The 19918-nt window shown below is 41.9% G+C and overlaps 2 protein-coding genes across 2 annotated transcripts in view; one reads left to right on the top strand and one right to left on the bottom strand.

Moving 5' to 3' along the window:
* map2 (microtubule-associated protein 2) overlaps window positions 1–12054 on the top strand; it is a 94905-nt gene extending 82851 nt beyond the window's left edge. Inside the window, exons 12-15 of the mRNA XM_041950536.1 lie at window positions 4237–4329; window positions 7422–7503; window positions 9477–9589; window positions 10228–12054. Of these exons, the coding sequence (XP_041806470.1) occupies window positions 4237–4329; window positions 7422–7503; window positions 9477–9589; window positions 10228–10449 (510 nt within the window). The 3' untranslated portion in view covers window positions 10450–12054. The remainder of the gene's footprint in view (window positions 1–4236; window positions 4330–7421; window positions 7504–9476; window positions 9590–10227) is intronic.
* Window positions 12055–12754: 700 nt separating this feature from the next.
* On the bottom strand, window positions 12755–17982 carry myl1 (myosin, light chain 1, alkali; skeletal, fast). The gene is made up of 6 exons (XM_041951548.1): window positions 17773–17982; window positions 16909–16936; window positions 14976–15119; window positions 13838–14011; window positions 13657–13734; window positions 12755–13053 (listed from the first exon to the last, which is right to left on the bottom strand). Exons 1-6 carry the CDS (start codon window positions 17893–17895, stop codon window positions 13025–13027), a joined length of 576 nt encoding a protein of 191 aa, XP_041807482.1. The 5' UTR covers window positions 17896–17982; the 3' UTR covers window positions 12755–13024.
* Window positions 17983–19918: the final 1936 nt, after the last annotated feature.

The following is a 19918-nucleotide window of genomic DNA, read 5'->3' as shown; positions in this document are numbered from 1 at the left end:
GCTTCCCCCAGCTCATAGCAGGTCTCTGACATGTCCAATGATTGTCCTCATAGAAGCACATGGACCAGAATATGCCAACAGAGGCCAGACACAGGGCCTCCTGGATATGGAAGTCAGTGCTGCGCCTCATCTCAGTTACTCTGTGTCTGTCAGCAGCACACAGTGTGACCTGGACCCAAGACCTGCTGGTACACCTCAGCGCTGTTAATTATGGCACCATTTACAGAGCCTGGATAAGAGTGTGCCACTGAAATAATTAAAAACCTTTACAGTGCTAACTTTTATCAATTAATATAAATGATTACAATTGCATTTTAATGAGACATTAATTAAGTCAGAGTTAAAAAAAAATGAACATTAATCAAATCATTTAATTTACCAGTTAATAATCATTTCTCTTTACATGATGAATTGATATCTGAATTTCAAATATTGAATTGAGTGCAACCCACAGAGCAGCAGTGAGAGCTGTTTGGTCAGCTGTCGTAGGAGGAAGTCATTTGTGGGATCAGGCTAATCAAAGCTCCTGCTCTGTGGGTTAGACTTAATTTAACTTTAAGGTGCTCCAGACACCTTAAATTCAACTAACCGCTCATTAAATAGAGACTGTAAAAGTTGAGGCAGGAAACAAAGTGTATGGATGGAATATGATGGTGCATAAGTTAAGGAATGTAAAGGTATGTCATTTTGAAGTTCTGTAAGTTTATGAACGAGTCATTTCATTTGAAATCTAGTTAATTACCTTGTAATAGCTTTTTAAAAGTGATCGGCAACACTCTCTATTAACACATTCATAATAGCTTTGGCTCTTTATTAGTCATTATAAAACACTTATAAATACCTTATTCTGCATGACCATATTCTACAACCACTGGGCCATTAACCTCCTAGTTACTGCAAGTTGTTGCACATGAATTTTTATTTAAATAACATAACCCTAACCCCAAGAAGAAGGCATTAATGAGTTCTTAATAATAACTAATAACAAGCCAATGTACTACTAATACGCATGCTATTTAGCAACTTGTAAATATTGAGCACGTGTGCCTTTAATATAAAGCATGACCAACTGATTATTATTAAATTATTTGTGATTATAATTGAGCTGTAAAAAGTTTAGATTTGTTTGAGTGCTACACTCCAGGCTCCATAGTTTTCACCCAAGGATCTCTTTGAGGGAATACACCAGGTTTCTGGCCACTTTATCACCTAACCCTGACGACAGCGCAGTAATAATGAGTGTGAATGACAGATTGTCTATTTCACTGACTCATCGGGTTGGTGAGAAAATGACAGTTAATAGCATCTCTTGAAATGTGTGCTGCAAGGTTTAGCAGGAAATTGTTGTAAATAGGACAAAGTGGAGAAAATTTGTCACAAACTATTGTAAGCTTTTAGGTAAAAAGTACCTGTGTTTGTAGTTAATGTGCATGTGCATGTAAATAATATATTTTTGCTCACCTGAGATGTTTAAAACCAAAATCTTTACACATCCGCAGTATTAGATTAGTGGTATTTTTAAATTTGAGGAACTTATAAGACTATAATATTTTGAGAAGACGAAGTTCAGTATTTTATTTTTGTTAAAATGTGCAGAGAACTAGAGCAACTATTGTTATATTATATTGGGCTTATGGATGATTGATGGGACAACTTTCCAAAAACTTGGTGTATTTGTTTCACATTAATAGAAAATCACTAGTGCACACATGCTCATGACCTCCAACACCTTCCTAATACACTCATACAGTATACATACAGTACATGGCATGCACACACACACCGATTCTTTAAGACTTCTGTGGAATATTCTTCTTCAGAAAGGCCACATCATTTATCTACATGAAACATTTATTCATGCATTGTACATCAGTCACCTCTGTAGTCTCCCTTACCAGTGGTGTTAAGACAAGCATCATTCCCATACACCATGTATGAGGCCCACACTATCTCTGTATTTCTCCATAGATTCATATTTTAAACAAGAAGCTGGACTTCAGTCACGTACTGTCAAAATGCAGCTCCAAGGATAATCTGAAGCACTCTTCCCGTGGAGGAAATGTATGTACCCCTCTGTCCTGACCCATTGTTCTCCTCCCTGTTGATCCTTCGATGGCGGAGAACTTTATTTTATTCTAGTTTGTTCCTAAAGTTTAAATCCAGTTAAGTGACATGCAACAAGTGGCTTTTTGTTGCAAATCTGGATACATGGCTAGCTTGATGGTTTAGTATCACAGTGCCGTAGTTTGTCCCTTACCTGTAGTCCCTGTTTTCCCTCCGCACCTTATAAGTCACCCATTTGGTCTGTAGCTTTACAGTTGTTCTTTTACGGGTGATATTTTACTCAGAAGCATAGCACCTGGTCGGACAGCTTCTGATTTTAGCCACATTCTTGCTTCTAGAGCTGTGCCATAAAACCCAAAATAACCCAACTGTCTGGCTCCAGGGTGGCCTCACAGTAAGAGAGAGCCAGACAACCAAAGGCTGCCATATGCTGGCAAACGTCTGCTCTGCTCAAATGTCCTTGAGTAAATCACTTTAAGTCCTACCAGTTCCAGCTTCCACCTGTGGCATCAGTTCCCATTGGCGGGGGGGGCTAGATAAGAAAGAATTCTTTATTTAGTTTCCCATTTAATCCTTTAATACTGTACATACAAGGTCTTGTCTTGAGTTTGGTGGTTAGTTTTCCTTGTCTTGTTCTCCTAGAGACTAGTAATGGGTCTACTAACACTGTGTTTCTTGCTCTTTCCTTCCTTGGTAATGGCTCTGATTTCCAGTCATTTCCACTGGTGATAGTTTGCTTCATTGATAACATGTTTGAGTCTGGATCTGTTGAAATTTACAGACAAGCTTAAGACTGGTTTGATCTTTCTTGTTTGGTTATTTTTCCAGCGGTGGAATAAATGCTTCCAGCATGGAGTGTGTCCCACGATTCACAGCAATGTGAGGTTTTATGGGTCTGATGCTATACTGGCTACTCGTGTCATTTTATGCTAAAATTTTGTTAAGTTAAACATGTGAATCTCCTGCTGTCATTATTCATTCACAGCACCGCAAGAAAGAAAGGCCTTAAGCATTTATGTTATTTTAATTAGGAACAGATGATAAAACATCAGCACCAATTAATTATCATAAAGAAATGAGGAGCGTTTCTCTGGACGCGGCTCAAAGAATGCTTTTGTGCCATTCCTTTTTTAATTTCTAACGTTTCACCAACATTCAGAAGTGTATTCTGTTATCAGCTCAAACTGAGAGCAGTTTTATGGCAGCATTTTGTTTTATTGGTTGTGAGGACTGTTTCATTTCAGCTACAGTTTACCCGCTGCTTTGGTCCACTTGCTGTATCTCCTCATGGTCTCTCCTTTAGAGCTCTGTAGTCCTTTCTCCACAAAATGCATTGAATATGTATGTATGTGTGTCTTTTTCCTATTCCGTGTAATTGTTAATTGCCATTGCTTTGAATGTGCTCCTGAAAAAAATGTATTTATTGTTACTTTGCTGTGTCTTCATCTCACTCCTGCTCTCTCTTCTTGCAGCTACAGAGAGCCATTTACCATCGCAGCACACTCACATGTTATCATCCCTGCACCCTAAACTAATGGTCTCAAGTGTTCATTGCTTTTATTTTGCATCTGAAAGCAGAAAGTGCAAAACCACAAAGGAAATTCTTGCAACGTATTTAAGGAGGACTTGTCTCTTCTTGTGACACAGTGTGATGTTTCCTGGAGGTTTTGCATTCCTGTATGCACTCAGAGTCGATTTTTATACAAATTAATCGCAGCGATATCTCAAAACGTTATGATACTCTGCACCCATTTATTTAGCATTTATTACCTACAAATCCTCCTGCGGCTGAAAGGCACACTAACGACTTTTGGCTTCAACTTGAACCATTTGTTGCCTTATTTTAAGGTTATGTTGATTCTGGAAGCAGGCGTAGGTTTAGTACATTAGCCAGGCTGACACAAAGGAAACAAAGCTCATGCTGGGAGTCATGTAGTGAGATGAATCTGTCTTGCCTGTTAGCCTGGAGTCACTGAATCCACTGAATTATGTTTGTCCAGAGCAGCAAGGGAATCACCAGGTCAAATATCACTGTCCACATCACAGTCAAACTAGGACACAATATTTAAACAGTGGGAGGATACAAGCTGTTCAAGAGACGTTTAAAATGAAGTGCCATGCCAGAAAAGCCCAAGCCTTCTCCCACCTCATTCCTCACCTCCGCCCCTGCAGGTTCTCATCCCCAGTGTTAAGCTGGACTATAGCCATGTTCAGTCTAGGTGTGGGTCCTTGGACAGGCGGGGCTACTCGGCAGGAGGTGGAAACGTGAGTCTTGTGCCGCAAGTCCATTGTCTCAGTGTTCATTTCGGTGTTTCTCTGTTGTGTTGTGTTTTTCGGTGTCTGTTTCCTTTTTTTCACCTGGCTTTACAGCTTCCCAGTTTATTGTTTACGAAGTCACTCACTCATTAAGGCAGCAGTGCTCCTTACCTGACTGCTCTCGATTGACACAGCATTCTCCAGAAGTGGTTTGTGTCCTGCGAGGAATTTTGATACTAAAGGCTGAATATCTTCTTCTCCAGCGCTTACAACATTCAGGACCCTAGCTGTAGTTTTTTAGGCTTTGTAAGAAAAGCTCTGTCTCTTTGGTAATGTGGTGACTCTCTGTGTGCCACAGTCGAAGAGAGGAACATTAGGGGTAACCCATCAGTGCAGTGTAATTTCAGTGTCAAGATTAAATGTACTGTCTACATCACTTGTCAAATGCTCTGATATTTAATTTAACAAGAGTGGTGGAGTCACACTCTTAAAGGCTTAAAATGAGTAAGACAAACACCTTTTATTCATGTTTTGGTTGTGTATTTCAGTTTTAATATACATAGATTAGACAGCAGACAATCTAAGTGCATAGAAAAGCATCTGTCATTCACAACAGGTAGCACACTGCATGAAGCACTTCCCTTTTCGTTGATTAAATCTGATTACAGCCATGTTAAGGTGGCAGGTACAGTGTGTGCTCCATCTGCAGTCTCTGATTTGAGTAGCGCACATTATCAAAGCACAGTTATGCAAGCTTGATGATTACAATGAGACAATAAGAGCTTTTCTCTTTGTTTTACATCACTTCCCTCAGTATAACCTCACTTTTTATTAGCATCTGACAACTCTGGGTTACTGGGGAAACAGACGTGCGCCACCTACTTCCAAGAGGTTTTAAAGAAATTTTATTTTGAGCTGCATTAAAATTTCACCCATGACTGTGATGCAAAAAATTCATGGCTGTGTATGTAACCGTGTTTGTGGAAAATTGTCAGTTTATGCATCCATTCAAAAACGGTTCCCAGTTTTGCAGTAGTTGCTTATTTACTGGTTATGTGGTTACCGCGCAGATCATTGTAATTCCAAATTGTGTGTCATTACGCACAGAAAACATGATAATCCCTGAAGATGTCTGTGGTCGCCAAGTGCTTGTTCATGGCGCAATTGTTGAACTGACTCTAAGGTGCAGAGTTTCCATATGCAGCTGAAGCAGATTTTAGTGTTTTATAATGCGGCCCTACACTGGTTGTTATTTTTTTTCATAAATCATGTAAAAAAGAAAATCATCATCATCATCACAGGTGTAAGAGAGATTACAACAGCGCAGTTAATTGATTTCATAAAGATGCGCTCGCTGGACTGATGAGCGAACCTGCGGCCTGGCATTCACCCACGCTGACACAAACCACACCTCACCTCTCTTTAAACTCATGCTGTGTATTTGTGCTAGTGTTGTGCATGTGTGAGGGACTCCTGGTAGATGAACAGGCTCAGGTGCAGTGGTGGAAGACGCATTCAGATCCTTTACTTAAGTAAAGGTAATACTACTATACACTGTGAAAATACTCCACTACAAGTAAAAGTCTTGCATTCTCTCTTAAGTAGAAGTATGTAAGTATCATCAGCAAAATGTACTTGAAAAAGTTAGAGGTTGAAGTATTCATGATGCAGTGAAATGTTCCCTGTCTGTTTTGGATTAATATTACTGCTGCATTCATGTGTATGTTGCATTTTACTGCTGTAAATGTTTAAGGTTGAGCTCACTTTCACTACTTCATATGCTGTTGCGTAGTTTAATCTAGAGCAATGCATCATATTCTTTAAGATCATCTTTTGCTTGTGGCATCACTGTCCTGTGAGAACCATGTATCTCTAAAATGACATACAGCCTCGTTTTCTGCTTTGTGACTGTGCGTTTTCCAGCTAATCAAAGGGTTGATTTAGTTTACGAAGTAAAAGGTTTTTCTCAACCTGTAAACAAAGACTTAACCCTTCGGTTTTTATCAGAAACATTCACGTTCAAAATCATAATATTTGGAGATATGTGTTTTTCACTGGACAGGAAGGGTGTGAAAAATTGTGATTTGTAATATATCTAAAGTTGTCAAACAAATGTAGTGGAGTGATAAGTAAGAGTGAAAAGAAGTATAAAGTTGTGCAAAATGGTAATACTCAAATACTTTGAAAAATGTGTACTGAAATACAGTACTTGAGTAAATGTACTTAGCTACATTCCACCACTGCTACGATGCATACTGTACTTTGTTGTCATGGTGTTGTGGTTCGTAATGTGGCTCACGACCTGCGTTGTTCGTCATCGCCTCACTTTTCCTGTCCTCTTTTTTCTTTTTTCCCACTTGGGCCGTGTAAGAAAGCAAAAGACAACAATGAAAACCAAATCATTAGTTACGAAAGGCAAATCAACTGAATCGGTGACTTGGCAAAGTGACTGCTGACCACAGGCACGCACCCACGATTCATCTCAGGGCGCGGCGTCTCTCCTCTTCTTCACTGTGCTGTGTCTAAAGCTTTGTAGCGCCGCTCTGTTTGCTGTCTCATTGGTTCACTCTTTATATGTCCCTCTGTGGTTTTCTCTTCAGATCTCCAGGGAGTGTCGCATAACTACATGTTCCTTATCTCCTCCCCGCTGTGCATTCCCACGCTGCTGTCTTAACAATGAATCCTTGTTGTTATAGTGCATATTTGACAGATTTTCTGAATTTTTAGCTCCAGACACAGTTACAGCACATAGGTTGTATTCAGTCTCCGTTGGGTTGCTGTGAAGGACACCAGCAGCTCTCCACACAGCAGAACACAAGGACTGTTATTTAATAGTCATTGATATTCTGCTCTTGTGCTTTCTTGCTCATGCTGTCTAATAATTACATGCAATTAGATATCACTGCGAATGTGGAAAACTGTAGCCTTTATTTCTCCGTCGGTACCCAGTCATTTCCTTCAAACAGCAGCTTCAGTCTCGTCCAGATTAGATGTACTATGTCCTATAATTCAGAAAATGGACGATACCATTTGGATCTTCTGTGTCTTCTTGGTGAACTGTGAGCTCTAACCTTGCCTTTTCCTGGCGTTGCTTCTTCCAGGTGCTGATACAGAACAAGAAGATTGACTTGAGCCATGTGACCTCCAAGTGTGGCTCTCTAGACAACATCCATCATCGGCCAGGTAACAGTCAGCCCGGGCTCGTTCAGGGGGAACTGAGGTGCAACACTGGGGGTGGTAGCGAGGAATAAAGTTTAGAGAAGCATGCTCGTGACCAAAAGGTCACTGATGCAGTCTATAACCTGGTGACACGAATTCATATGGAGGATGTGCAGCACTGCTTAGATGCACTTAGATCAAAGTGCCTGTCTTCCATGAGCTGCTGCTCAAACTGTGGATGTGCTGGGTAGCTTCCAGGTGGGAACGTGTGTGAGGATAGAAAAACAGAAAGAAAGCTGAACTGCTGCTCCCACTACATTTGGATAATCAGCAGCTACAGGTGGGCACAAAGTGTGGACAGCAAAGTTCACCTAAATGAACTATGACCAGCAAGTTGTGCTACATCACAGCTCAGTAACCAGCCACACTCAACATCATCCTGGCTGTATTACATTAGATACCACTCAAGGAAACCTCGTAGCAATAACATGCAGGCTGTATCTGGATGAGGAAAAATCACTGTTAAAGCAACATAAAGGCATGCAGAGAGCATTGTAATGCATCTGATCTGAAGGTCCAGGTGTAAATGCAAGCCATACCACGTGACCTGCTACCTTAAACTGGGCTGGGCAGTAGCTGCAAGCCATGAAGTGTAATACACCGTTGCTGTTTGTAAACCGGCAATAAAGTGCAATTTAAATAATGAAAGTAATTTGCAGTTGATATTTAACTCCTGTCAGAAGCTCCGGAACTGATCTGTGGAAACAAGCAGTGAACTACGTTTGGATTGACAGCTCGATGGATCTGTCCACAGGCGGCCGTATGTGGGAGGTGTTGTGATTCCTGCCGGCCTTGTTGTGTTGTGTGTGTTTCTACCCTGAGTGTGTGAGCGTGGAGCAGGATGTTGATAAATTGCTGATGAAATGTATCGGGTCACACCTGGAGAGGGTTATACATCCAATTTTGATTTTTCGCTCAAATCACTGACTGTGAAAGAACCAGAAAATCACACTTTCAGTGACTTGTACTCACTTTCTTTAGATGTTCATTGAGACAGGAAGGTCTCAGGACAGTGTTTTCACGGGCAGAGTTTATGATCCAATGCACCTGTCTATAAGACTTTCTGAAGTGCAATTTCGTAGCTCAATCATTCAAATCATTGAAATGCAATGTATCAACAACAGCAGCGCTGTTCCCCGATACTGATTCTGACTGAAGAGAGCACGCTTGCTCCGGATGGGATCAAATGCTGCTGTGCTAGCAGAAACGATACAGTCCACAGCCAGCCGTGATGATTGCTCTTAGTAATACGGACAAAGATATAAATATAGAGATTTTTAATTTGGGTGAACTGGCCCTTTAAGTCCTTACTGTTACAACCCTGATTCCAACAGAGTGAGGATGCTGAACTGAATGCATTCATGTGCGTGTTCCCATGTAGTAACATCCTTTATACAATCATGTGTTCACAAAGTGGTGAACCTCGCTCCATCCCTGCTTATGAACGACTGAGCCTTTCCAGGATGCTCCTTTTTTATACCCAATCATGATACTATCACCTGTTACCAATGAGCCTGTTTACCTGTGAAATGTTCCAAAAAGGATTTTTTGGAGCGTTCCACATCTTTCCCAGTCTTTTGTTGCTCCTGTCCCAACTTGTTTGAAACGTGTTGCTGCATCAAATTCAGAATACGCATATATTTACAAAAATCAATGAAGTTAATGAGGTGAAACATTCAATATGTTTTCAGTTGAGTATACATCAAAAAGGATTAGCACTTTATCACATTTTGTTTTATTTCTGTTTTCCACAGCGTCCCAACTTTTTTAGAATCAGGGTTGTATTTGCACGACGAAGACTGGTTTGAGGCATGTAAACCCTCTCTCACCTCTCAGGTGTTGTGGTGGCTGATTCAGGTCCTGCAGCTCCCTCTGCTGGTCCCTTCTTGTCTCTGTTTTCATTTCGTAACCTTCATTCATTCCTCCACTTTCCCCAGGGGGCGGTAACGTGCGTATAGAGACTGTGAAGTTGGACTTCAAAGACAAAGCCCAAGCCAAGGTGGGTTCCCTGGATAATGCTCACCACACTGCTGGTGGAGGCCACATCATGGTGAGTGTCAGCTCCATGCTCCCAATCCATGATTTAAAGGAAAACAAGTTTTTGAGAGATTGTCTTACCAGTAAATTTAGATATGAACTCCTCTGCTTCTTTTTTGAGTATAATTTCCTTTATGTCATGTAGCGTAACTTGCTAGTTGTCACTTGTGAAGTGAAAAGAATGTAGACAGAAAAATCGTCCGTGTCTTTATAAATATTACTGTAATCTTAAAAGAGTGATGCATAGTCTGATATACAGCACTGTGGTGTAAAACCAGTTAAGGTTTAATAAAACTTGATTCAGTATACATGTAATATACAGTAAATAGGAATATGTTTAACAAGCCAATCTTCCAAAAACTTGTTGTATTCCTTTATCTGCCTGTGAGAGAAAGGTACAGTATACGCCGCTATCAGTGATTCATTAAAGGTTAATCCAAATACCTTAAGTTGTGTTCAGCTCTGAAGTCGACACAGAACCAAGAGCAGAGGCTCTGAGCACAGTTCTCCAAAGTTAAACTTTGGTGTTCTTCTATTTGCAGTTGTTCTTAAGTCACAAGCATACATATAGATGTTTTAATTGTTCATGATATGAAAATGATCTGTTTCTGTTTCATCCACGTCTCACGACACGCCGCCCGCCTCTGTTAGATTGAGAGCCACAGGCTGTTGTTTCGCGACCACGCCAAGGCACGAGTGGACCACGGAGCCGAGATCGTCGTCCAGTCTCCGGGGCTGTCCGGCTCGGTGTCTCCGCAGCGCCACCGGGACAGCCACCTATCGTCCTCCGGCAGCATCAACATGATGGATTCTCCGCAGCTAGCGACCCTGGCTGAGGATGTCACCGCGGCTCTGGCCAAGCAGGGTTTGTGAACACTGGATCCCTGCGTCCTGGATATCCTCAGCCTGATCCCTTCAAACTTTTCTGCCCACTTCTGCCACCCTGAGGCCGACCTCAGCCGAACCACAGCCTCCAAACATCTCCACTTCAAGATCCATCACTCAACTCTTAAGTAGAGACTCGAATTAGGAGCTACTGTACGGTCCTCTTTATTTCCTGACTATTTTAAATCCAAATATGTGCTATTTCTGATTCACTTTGTTGGCCTCTCTCTTTTTGAATGATGTTGCATAGAATAGTTCAGTGCACTGGTCCTAGATTAAGTGGAAATACAAAATGGGGACCAGGTATTGGCTTGACCGGTCCTGGATCAGTGTTTTGAAGAAGCTACAGCCTTTTTTTCTACATTAAATAAGATGTGGCCGGCACACCACGCAGCACGTGTTGTTCTTGCTCAGTAAATGTGCATGGACGCCAAACCCCCTAACAAACCAAGCATCCTTACTGCAAATCATTCTTGTCATCCAATATATAATATATTTAACAAATATATATAGAAACATGTATAAAATTACAAGTTCTTTGCCATCTACATGTCCTAAAAACATTTTAAAAGGAAGTGACAATATGGCTATAAAATATACCTGTAAAATTGCATTACTGCAAGAACTAGGTCATGTTATGACAAGCATGTATTGATTCCAATATCAAAAGAGGCTATTTTGTAATCTAAAAAAAGGATTTTAGTAAGTTATTTCCTCAATTATTGGATAAAGATAAAACAAGTTCATGTTTTGTAGTTATTAGTTGTTTACAGTGTAATGCTTGGTGACAATGTCAGACAGCTGAATTGGTGTTGCTAAGGAATGCATCTCAGTCCTGTTGAAGAGCATCATACACTCGTACCTGCTCAGTAGTTCAATATAGACGCCTGTTTATACATCAGAGCAATATTAAACACCGGAGCTCATTCCACACACCTCCATCCGAAAAGGAAAAAGCTAAAAGTATCTTGTCTCTGCAGCTGCAGACTTTCAGCTCACGTGAATGAACAGCACAGACATTCCTCCGCTAACGCAGGCTGATGTTGCGCTCATCGGGACTGTCTGTTGTCTGAACCACAGAGGAAGACGCTTACGAACGCGACCTGAGACTGAGCAGAAGTTGCAGCTGAAATCTGTCTGTGCGTGTGCGTTTGGTGCAGATCCCATGCCGTTTTACGACGTATGCTACCGTATCTGGATGTTTTGTTGCAATATGTGGGAGAAGAGAGTGGAAAAAAGTAATCTTTTGAGAAAACAAACAAAAAAAAACATTAAAAAGACAATTCATGAAGAAAATAAAATGACCGAGGGAACTCGGATCCTGTTACATCTGTTAGGAAAAAAAGTGTTTGGGTGATCTAGTTTCTTTTTCAGACACCATTTGTGGTATATCCTGCCTCCTGCCTAATTACTGCCCTCACCTGCGACTGTTTGTTTGCTTCTGTGTTTTTTCTGCATACCCCATCTCCGTGTGCCCCCTCCCCACCTCCTGCTCCACCCTTACAGCAGCTGTAAATGTATTTAAAAGGTCAAGTAGATGTACGCAGTTTTTCTCTTGTTGATATGACACCAATTACAATAATTAATGACAATAAAAAGGACAAAAAGTGAGACTGGAGTACTGTCTTCTATTCAGATACAGGCACCAGTTAACAGTTGGCATTTTTGGAAATATGCTAATATGCTTCCTTGTTGAGAGTTAGATGAGAGGATCAGTGCCACACTCATGTCTGTGCAGTAAATATGAAGCAGTTAGCTTAGCTTAGCATAGGGAAACAGCTAGTCTAGCTTTTAAGTTAACAAAATTCACCTACCAGCACCTAAAGCTCTGATTAACTTACTTTATCTGATTTGTTTGAGCGCAAAAAAAATGTGCCAAGCCAGTTGACTGTTAGCTTCATATTTGAAGGACAGATGTGTATCAACCTTTTCATCTCAAGCTTAGCAAGAAAGCTAAGAAAACTATACCTTTTATCATGCATCTAGCTGATTTTTGTATGAAAATAATCTGCAGCAAATAAATAGAGTCAAAAATGTGGAAATGGAGTTTGTGAAAAGTTTATTGTGAAATGGCAGAGGATACAATAAGTTAAGACCTAGGGATGGGTCGGGCGAGGAGAGGATTCATTTTGATGGTCAGTCCTGGTCAGAACCAGTCACTTCACTGGCAGATAGAGAGTGAGCCAGACATTAAGTGACAGGAGGGGATGGTCATCATTATCCCACGTTCCCCTCCATCACTGTTCCACTGTGAAAACCAGTGATGATTTAAAAAAAAAAAAAAAAAACCCCAATGAGACGGGGACTTGGATGGCGATGAGGAAAAACATCTTGTGGGAAATCAGGACGGCTTCCGGAAGAGCAGCAGGAGGAGGAGGGACAAATAAAGCACCAGTTGGACAAAAAAAAGTGTAGAACAAAACAAAAGAAGGGTTCAGGAAATGACATCTCATAGTCCTTTGTTCCCCCTGCTTCCTCAGGTGGTACAGGAAACAGCGAGTGGATGTCGCGACACCATGGGGTCTGCACATATACGATGCTCACCACCGCAGTGGCAGGGTCCTTACACAGACATGATGTGCTTGACAAAGGCTGCAGATGGAGACCGGGACAGCACACAGAGAGGACAGAAGAGAGGGGGAATGAGTGAGTGAGGACAAGAATGTGTAAAAACTTTTAACGTTCAAACGCACAGCTTGAACAGCTATGTCGCACACGTTGAGATATTGACAATAACGTGTTTGGTTTGATTTATGCACCATAAAAAATACTGTGTATTCACTTTATTAGAAAATTTGTGGAAAGTGGTAATTGACACCTCACTTTCTGGGTTACGTATGCATTTAAAGGGGAATTCCAGTGATTTAGTAATGGACTTCCAAAAGATCAGGGACTCGAGAGACAGATTTACAACAAGAATGATCCAAATTAAAGCAACAGACATCAAGATGATCTGACTTTTAGTTCCTAGTATGGGTCAAGATTAAAAAAAACTGGATCCTACATTTCCCATAATACAACATAACAGCATCATTCCTTTGGTGGCATCATTGGTGTTTATTTATTTAAATTTTGTTTGGCGTGCCACTTAAAAATGATTTAAGAATCATTATTTGATATGTAAAATAATACCTGAACAGTACATAATATAAAATATTATTATATTAGTTTACATGTAAAGTTATAATGGCTCACCCTCATAGTTGACACAGCCGTTCTCGTCCTCCTGTCCTGCCATGAGAGCGTCAATCTCAGCCTCAGTCATCTTCTCTCCTGTGGGGGGAGACAGAGGACAACCAGCATTAATAAAATACACACACACAGTAAAACACACAGAGAGACGGACACACCAGTGGCCTGGCCTGGCCTGACTCACCCAGTGTTGACAGAACGATACGCAGCTCAGCACCCATCACTGTGCCGTTGCCCTCCTTGTCGAAGACGCGCAGACCCTCAACGTAGTCCTCGAATCCTGCCTTGTTGGGGCTGTTGATGATGGTCTGGAGCATGGGCAGGAAACCCTCGAACTCTACTCTCTTGCTGGCCATGTCTGCGTGAGACAGGACAGAAATGACGATCGGAAACAGGTGGACAAGATCCCTCAACACATTTCCAGCATCAATGATATATCTCCCCCTCAGTTCTTTATATTTACACCGGCCTCATTGCCTGTCTGCACAGGCCAAAACAGAGGCACGTTTCAAAACATAGCTCTACTATCTCTGCTTTTTCATGGCTTTACCAAGAAAAACTTTACAAATATACAGTATAGACTGAAGCAGTTCTTAAATGGAAGGAAAGCACTGTTGCGCTGACCTCTAATGGTCGAAAGATTAAAACTTGCTGCACATCTGACCACAAACCAGGATTTGGAAAGGTGTGGACTCCTGCACTTGGACCACACCTGCCTGGCATACTGCATAGCATGTGCATAAAGCCTGGTGCAGGCGTGGGACAGTGCATGCAGCAAGGTGACTGGACTGTGTTATCTCTAGAACACATTTTTAATGAGAAGACTGATTTTGAAGGAGAAGAAACAACTGATTTGATTGAACATGACTGATTACAGCCGATAAAGCAGCCAGTGGTCATTTTAATTTCAACTTTAAACTGTGGGGCTCTTTTATAAATTGTACCGTAACACAATGAATGCAAGCAGAGCCCAGCGTTACTGGTTACCACGTACGCTCTAAATATCACTTCATTCAAATCTCACTGTTGAACTACAGATCAATAACAGTGTTTATTTGAAAGTACTGCTATTAATGACTAGTCCGCATACTGCAGATCATGCTGATATCATTATCATTAAGAGGAGGTGGTAAGGTAGGTCTTGTATGTCCAGGACTCTGCTGTAGACTTTCAGTCCCAATAATAATAATAATAATAATAATAATGATAAATGATCGTGCATGAAATTATTAAATGTTAATATAACAAATAGCAGGAAACATCCAAAAGTGTCATAAAAAGCTTCAGCTAATTAAGTGACAGGACAAACATGTATGTCTCACCATCAGCGGAGGGGTTTCCCAGCAGTTTGGTCACCTCCTTGTTGGTGGGGTTCTGTCCCAGAGCGCGCATGATGTCAGCGATCTGGTTGTAAGCCACCTTGTTGTCGCCCACTCTGTCGAACAGGCCGAAGGCCTCCCTGTAGTCTGCAGGGGGGGGGGGGGGGGTATCGTCATTGTTTTGTAAAATATAATATTCTTAAAATATTGCTAGAGGGATTTTAAACTATACAAGTATTATATCCACTGTGGTTATTCCTTTAGAAAATAAAGTAGTAAAATATTTTTGTTTAAAAAAAGGATTTTTTTTATTTAATTTAATTTTTATCATGTTAACGTAGAGTTAGCTTATAGATATGTTTCATCTTTGTTCCATATGTATGTATGCTATACATGATGATATGTTTCTGTCATATCAATTTGAGGTTAAATAATTAACATATTTTGAGGTATTCAATCCAAGCTCCAGCTTCAGAATGTATTTTTAATTCATTTCATATCTACACTTGCTCTAGCGTGTGTAAAATGCCTTTTTCCTGTAGCTTGAGACACTGATCTGCACTTCAGCAAGTGTAGCTGTGGCTGCTGCACGCCCGCCAGCAGGTGGAGGCAGCGCCTCCATGACAAGGCAATCATATGACAAGGGCAAGACGTCTCTATAGGTTGTGGTATTTTGGGCTGAATGGACAGACTCCTGTTGAGCTCCGTCACCTCTTGTCCTATTTCTATCTCAGCTGTCTCCCCTCTCTCTCTCCCTCTCTCACTCTCTGTCTCTCTCTCTCTCTCTCAGCAGGGCTATGGGCTCTTTTAAAAGACCACCTTGGAATTGATAAACATAGCTGAGAATATGAGCCCCCTCCTTTTAAAGGCAAGGCCCTCTGTGGGCGAGGGGAGTAAAAGTAGGGAATGCTGACTGCAGCGTAACAAGCAGCCGGCCAGACGACAGGTCTGGTCCGGTGGTGTCCGGTCCAGGATCAGAAGAGACCAGCAGCACACACGGTTCTCCTTCTATCAAACATTCAACTATTCTAAATGATCCTCCTTTAATCCCTGAAATGAGCCGCTAAAAATTCTGACTGCCATGGAAACCTCTTGGCAAATGGTTTGATATGACTGATTATCATTGGGTCCCATTTCACCGACAACCAGCCAATAAACAGGCTGCAGTTCATATCAGGACACAGCGATTGGCTGAATTAATCGTTAAATGAAGCCCTCTGCATCTGTGGTCTCCAGCTAGGATTAATAATATAATCTGAGTGCTTTTTCACCAGAAACCATCTAATTTATTCTATTAGTTTTACCTGCTCAGGTTGAAGGTTGAAGGTGATAATTAGTTAAATCAGCTTGTGTTTGTTTGTAATGAAAGCCTGCAGATGTTTCGCACATTTGGAAAACACACCTTTTTATATATACTATTATGCACTGACAAAAGATGACAATCTTGACACCTGATGTCTAATTTTTTTCTGTTTTTTTTTTTTTTATATATAACTAGCAAAACATTTAGCCAAAAAGCTGTGCTCCCTTTTTTGGATGCTTTCTTTGTGATGTGGCGTTCTTTTGTTTTTTATTTAAAGTTTACTTCAAAATTACTGGAAGCTTGAATTGTCTCTGAGCTTCAGAGCCATGATCAGATTTCACAAGACATCGGCTGCTCTCGTTGTATGTCAAAACACAAAAATGACAGAGGTGACCGTCTGTCATCAACACTGTATGATACAGTACCGAGTCTGTTGCAGGCTGGCATTGAGCTAGTGTTCATCTTAAAGGCAAGGCCAAAGCACGCCACAGTGATTTACTTATAAGCCTGTTGCTTAGTGATTTATTGTATTGATGGCTTTCCTGATCTGCCGAGAGATACTGAAGGGAGAGATGAGTTTTATGGCCTTATGGAGTGTCACATGGCTGCAAAGGTAAAATGAAGTGTACTTACCTTCAACCTGGTCTGCGCTGAACTCGATCTAGAAGCCAACACAAAGCAGCCATATTAGTATAAAACATACAAATGCAAGACTTGTCTCATCCCATTTTATCAACAATACGGCCACTTTTATCAGAGAGGCCAGAATAACCAGGCATTTCCGCTTAATCTACACTAATTAATCAGGTCTCTGCAGGGATTAAACTTGTCTCTCTGCCAAAATTAGCTGGTGGCATTTGATCTGTGGAGGTCCATCTTTAGCTACATTAACATGTCCACATTTGGAGTCACCCTGCGTTGCCATCACACATTAGTCACTACTCTGTTAGTCCAATCCAGGGAGCTGGGGGGCGTGGTCTACACCATAGTGAGCTATCCATGGTTCTAGTCATTCTCCTCAGTCCACTCTGAATGTGGTCCTTGGAAACTGCAGCTGCTCCCACTAACTCACCACCAACTGTGCGTCCACTCATAGATGTTCATAGACATGTGTCAGCTCTGGTTAAGAGTTTTTGCACTTGGCCAGTTATGTTAAGGTGAGAATGGATGTGCATCAAACCGAAGACCCCAGTTTGATATAAATCTTTTTCTGGGTGTGCAGTTAGGCTGCATTTGCACTGTAAATACACTGACACCTGCGATCAAACTAGTCCTCAGTAACTCTCATATTGTTCCTCCTTCTAGTGTGTGTGACATAAAAATGACAAAAACGTTGCTTGATTTCCCTGGGGCTCCCTCAAGGACCCCTAAAGTCGGTCTAGTTCCGTCATGCAACTGTGAGTGTGAATGGGGAAAGAAAAATCAAAACAAATCCCAGCCATCCTCCTATCTCCATCCCTCACCGCAGCAGAACTCATGCTTTCACGCTCATTGTACCTTGACGGCGGACAGGTCGACAGCGGGAGCTGCGGGAGCAGGGGCGGGCTCGGGTGCAGGTGCAGGTGCTGGCGCAGGTTCGGCCTTCTTGGCGGGAGCCTTAGGGTCCTTCTTGGGTGCCATTTCAGCTGATAGTAGAGCTACTTTGTCCCTGAAGCACAAACAAATCCCGATGCGGGTGACAACACAAGGAGTGTAGTACAGAGTGGAGGGGACTCGGAGCAAGAAATCACCGCCTGGGCGTATATATATGAGGCTATTTTTCCTCTTGACCCCCGTCAACGCTGCCCCCGTGTGAGGATTGGATAGCGGATGGGAGGGGTGTGTGTGTGTTGAGGGGTCCTCTCTAAACATGGAAAATGGAGCCGGGGGCCACAGAGTGTTTATTTATGCCATATATCTATAATGAAAAACGAAAACATTGGAAACCCTGTGTGAGTCACCTGGGGCCGCGATTTCCACTACACAGGCGAGCTGTTCCACTTTTACGCACAGCGTTGCGCACGATACGCACAATCCGGACTAACGTAGTATCTAGGTTATTTGAGGATGGTTTACCGCTTTGAGATGTGAATATCTTAAAAAACGAGTATTGTTTTGCCCTTTATTTGATCTCATGTGATGTGAAAAATAACAGTCTGATCGGCAAGTGGTCTCTGAAGGAAAACTGCTCATTAAGGAATAAAAAGAACACCGAGGGAGCTTTTCGCTATAAAGTAATGAGCAGATCTAATGTGAAATTGCGTAACATGTTACTCTGGTAAACACCAGCCTCTGTCAGGTAGAAGTTTATGGTTCAATGAACGGCCAGAGTTAAGGCCAGGAGTGTTTCCTAGAAATGAAGAAGGCGTCATGCCCTGAGCATTAATAGTATCAGTGTGGATCTGATGGGAGCTGAAGGTGAGGGTAACTTAACCAAAACTCTATTTAGTCATTGTCTCATCTGATGGCTTTATCTACCCTTATTCTTTAAGCAAGATCTTCAGAAGTCAAACATCATAAGCAGCTTCAGAACGGCGGCTGTTATGTCAAAATGTAGATATATGATTTTAGTGTTTTAACCTTGTCCTGATCGGACACTTTTTGTTAAATTCCCCATAATATTACTGACGTGAGAGTAAGTCATCTCTCACTGCAGCTCTGCTGGACTCGTAAATGGTTCCATCTTTACCAACTGCTGTGCATCCAAGCATTGCACTGAACTTTATTTGAAATATGGCATAAAACCCAGATTCACACAAAATATAAATGTGTCTACATCAGGGTGAATTTGGGGTAAATGTGTATAAAATGACGCATAGCATATGTGGAATATCTGCATTTGATGTAATGGAGCGTGCCATATTTGGATGAATATTTTGCAAACACATTCAGAATATATATGTTTTAGAAAAAGAAATGTGATGAATCGACTGATCTAAGTGGTTCAAAGTTGTTCTGGAGAAACTGCCGCAGGAGCAGGCTTTAGGGAGACAGGTGGTGCAAGTGGTGTCTTTCAGATCTAATAATGAGCCGTTGTTTATTTCTAGTCACTGACAATGCGTGTTGGGTCGAGCAGCACCTGTGTTCAATTTAGGGCCCTGTGCTGGGGGGGTCGAGCAGCCACCGCCGCTCCAGGGGAGGATGTGACGTAAAGGCACAAGGAGATGGTGGTCTAGTAGAGCTTTCAGCTGCTGATGCCAGTAACCCAGACAAGGCTAAGAGTGCAAATTCTGTCTCCTTAATTCTTGTCTATATCTGTCTCTCAGTGCCAGCGGCGCAGCCCTGCCCCCACCACCGTGACTGGGCCTGGTGACGAAGGAACTGCATAAATTCCTCCACCCTACAGCCCCCCGCCCACCCGACCCCCCACTTTCTTTCACTGACCCCATCTCCACTAGGGCAAGCCAGAGAAATCCTCAGTCCCTCAGCTGTCATCTAGGCTCACCCCCGGCACCCCGCTGCACCTTCTCCAAGTCTGACTCCCCTTCACTCCCTCCCCCCTATAGAAACTCTGCCCCAGTCCTTGCACCTGTGCAGCAGTCCAGTCGGACCACTATAGAATCTTAATGCATTCAGCAGCACGACAGAGCTCGGCTTTATTAAGACGTGATAGCAGGTTAGCTTGTCAAAACAAGCTCAAGCTTATTTGGCATTTAATTCTAGG

This window comes from Chelmon rostratus, chromosome 13 (assembly GCF_017976325.1).
Source record: "Chelmon rostratus isolate fCheRos1 chromosome 13, fCheRos1.pri, whole genome shotgun sequence".
Taxonomy (NCBI): Eukaryota; Metazoa; Chordata; class Actinopteri; order Chaetodontiformes; family Chaetodontidae; genus Chelmon; species Chelmon rostratus.
The sequence above is the reverse complement of the archived record's forward strand: the minus strand, read 5'-3'. Positions and strand labels throughout refer to the sequence as shown.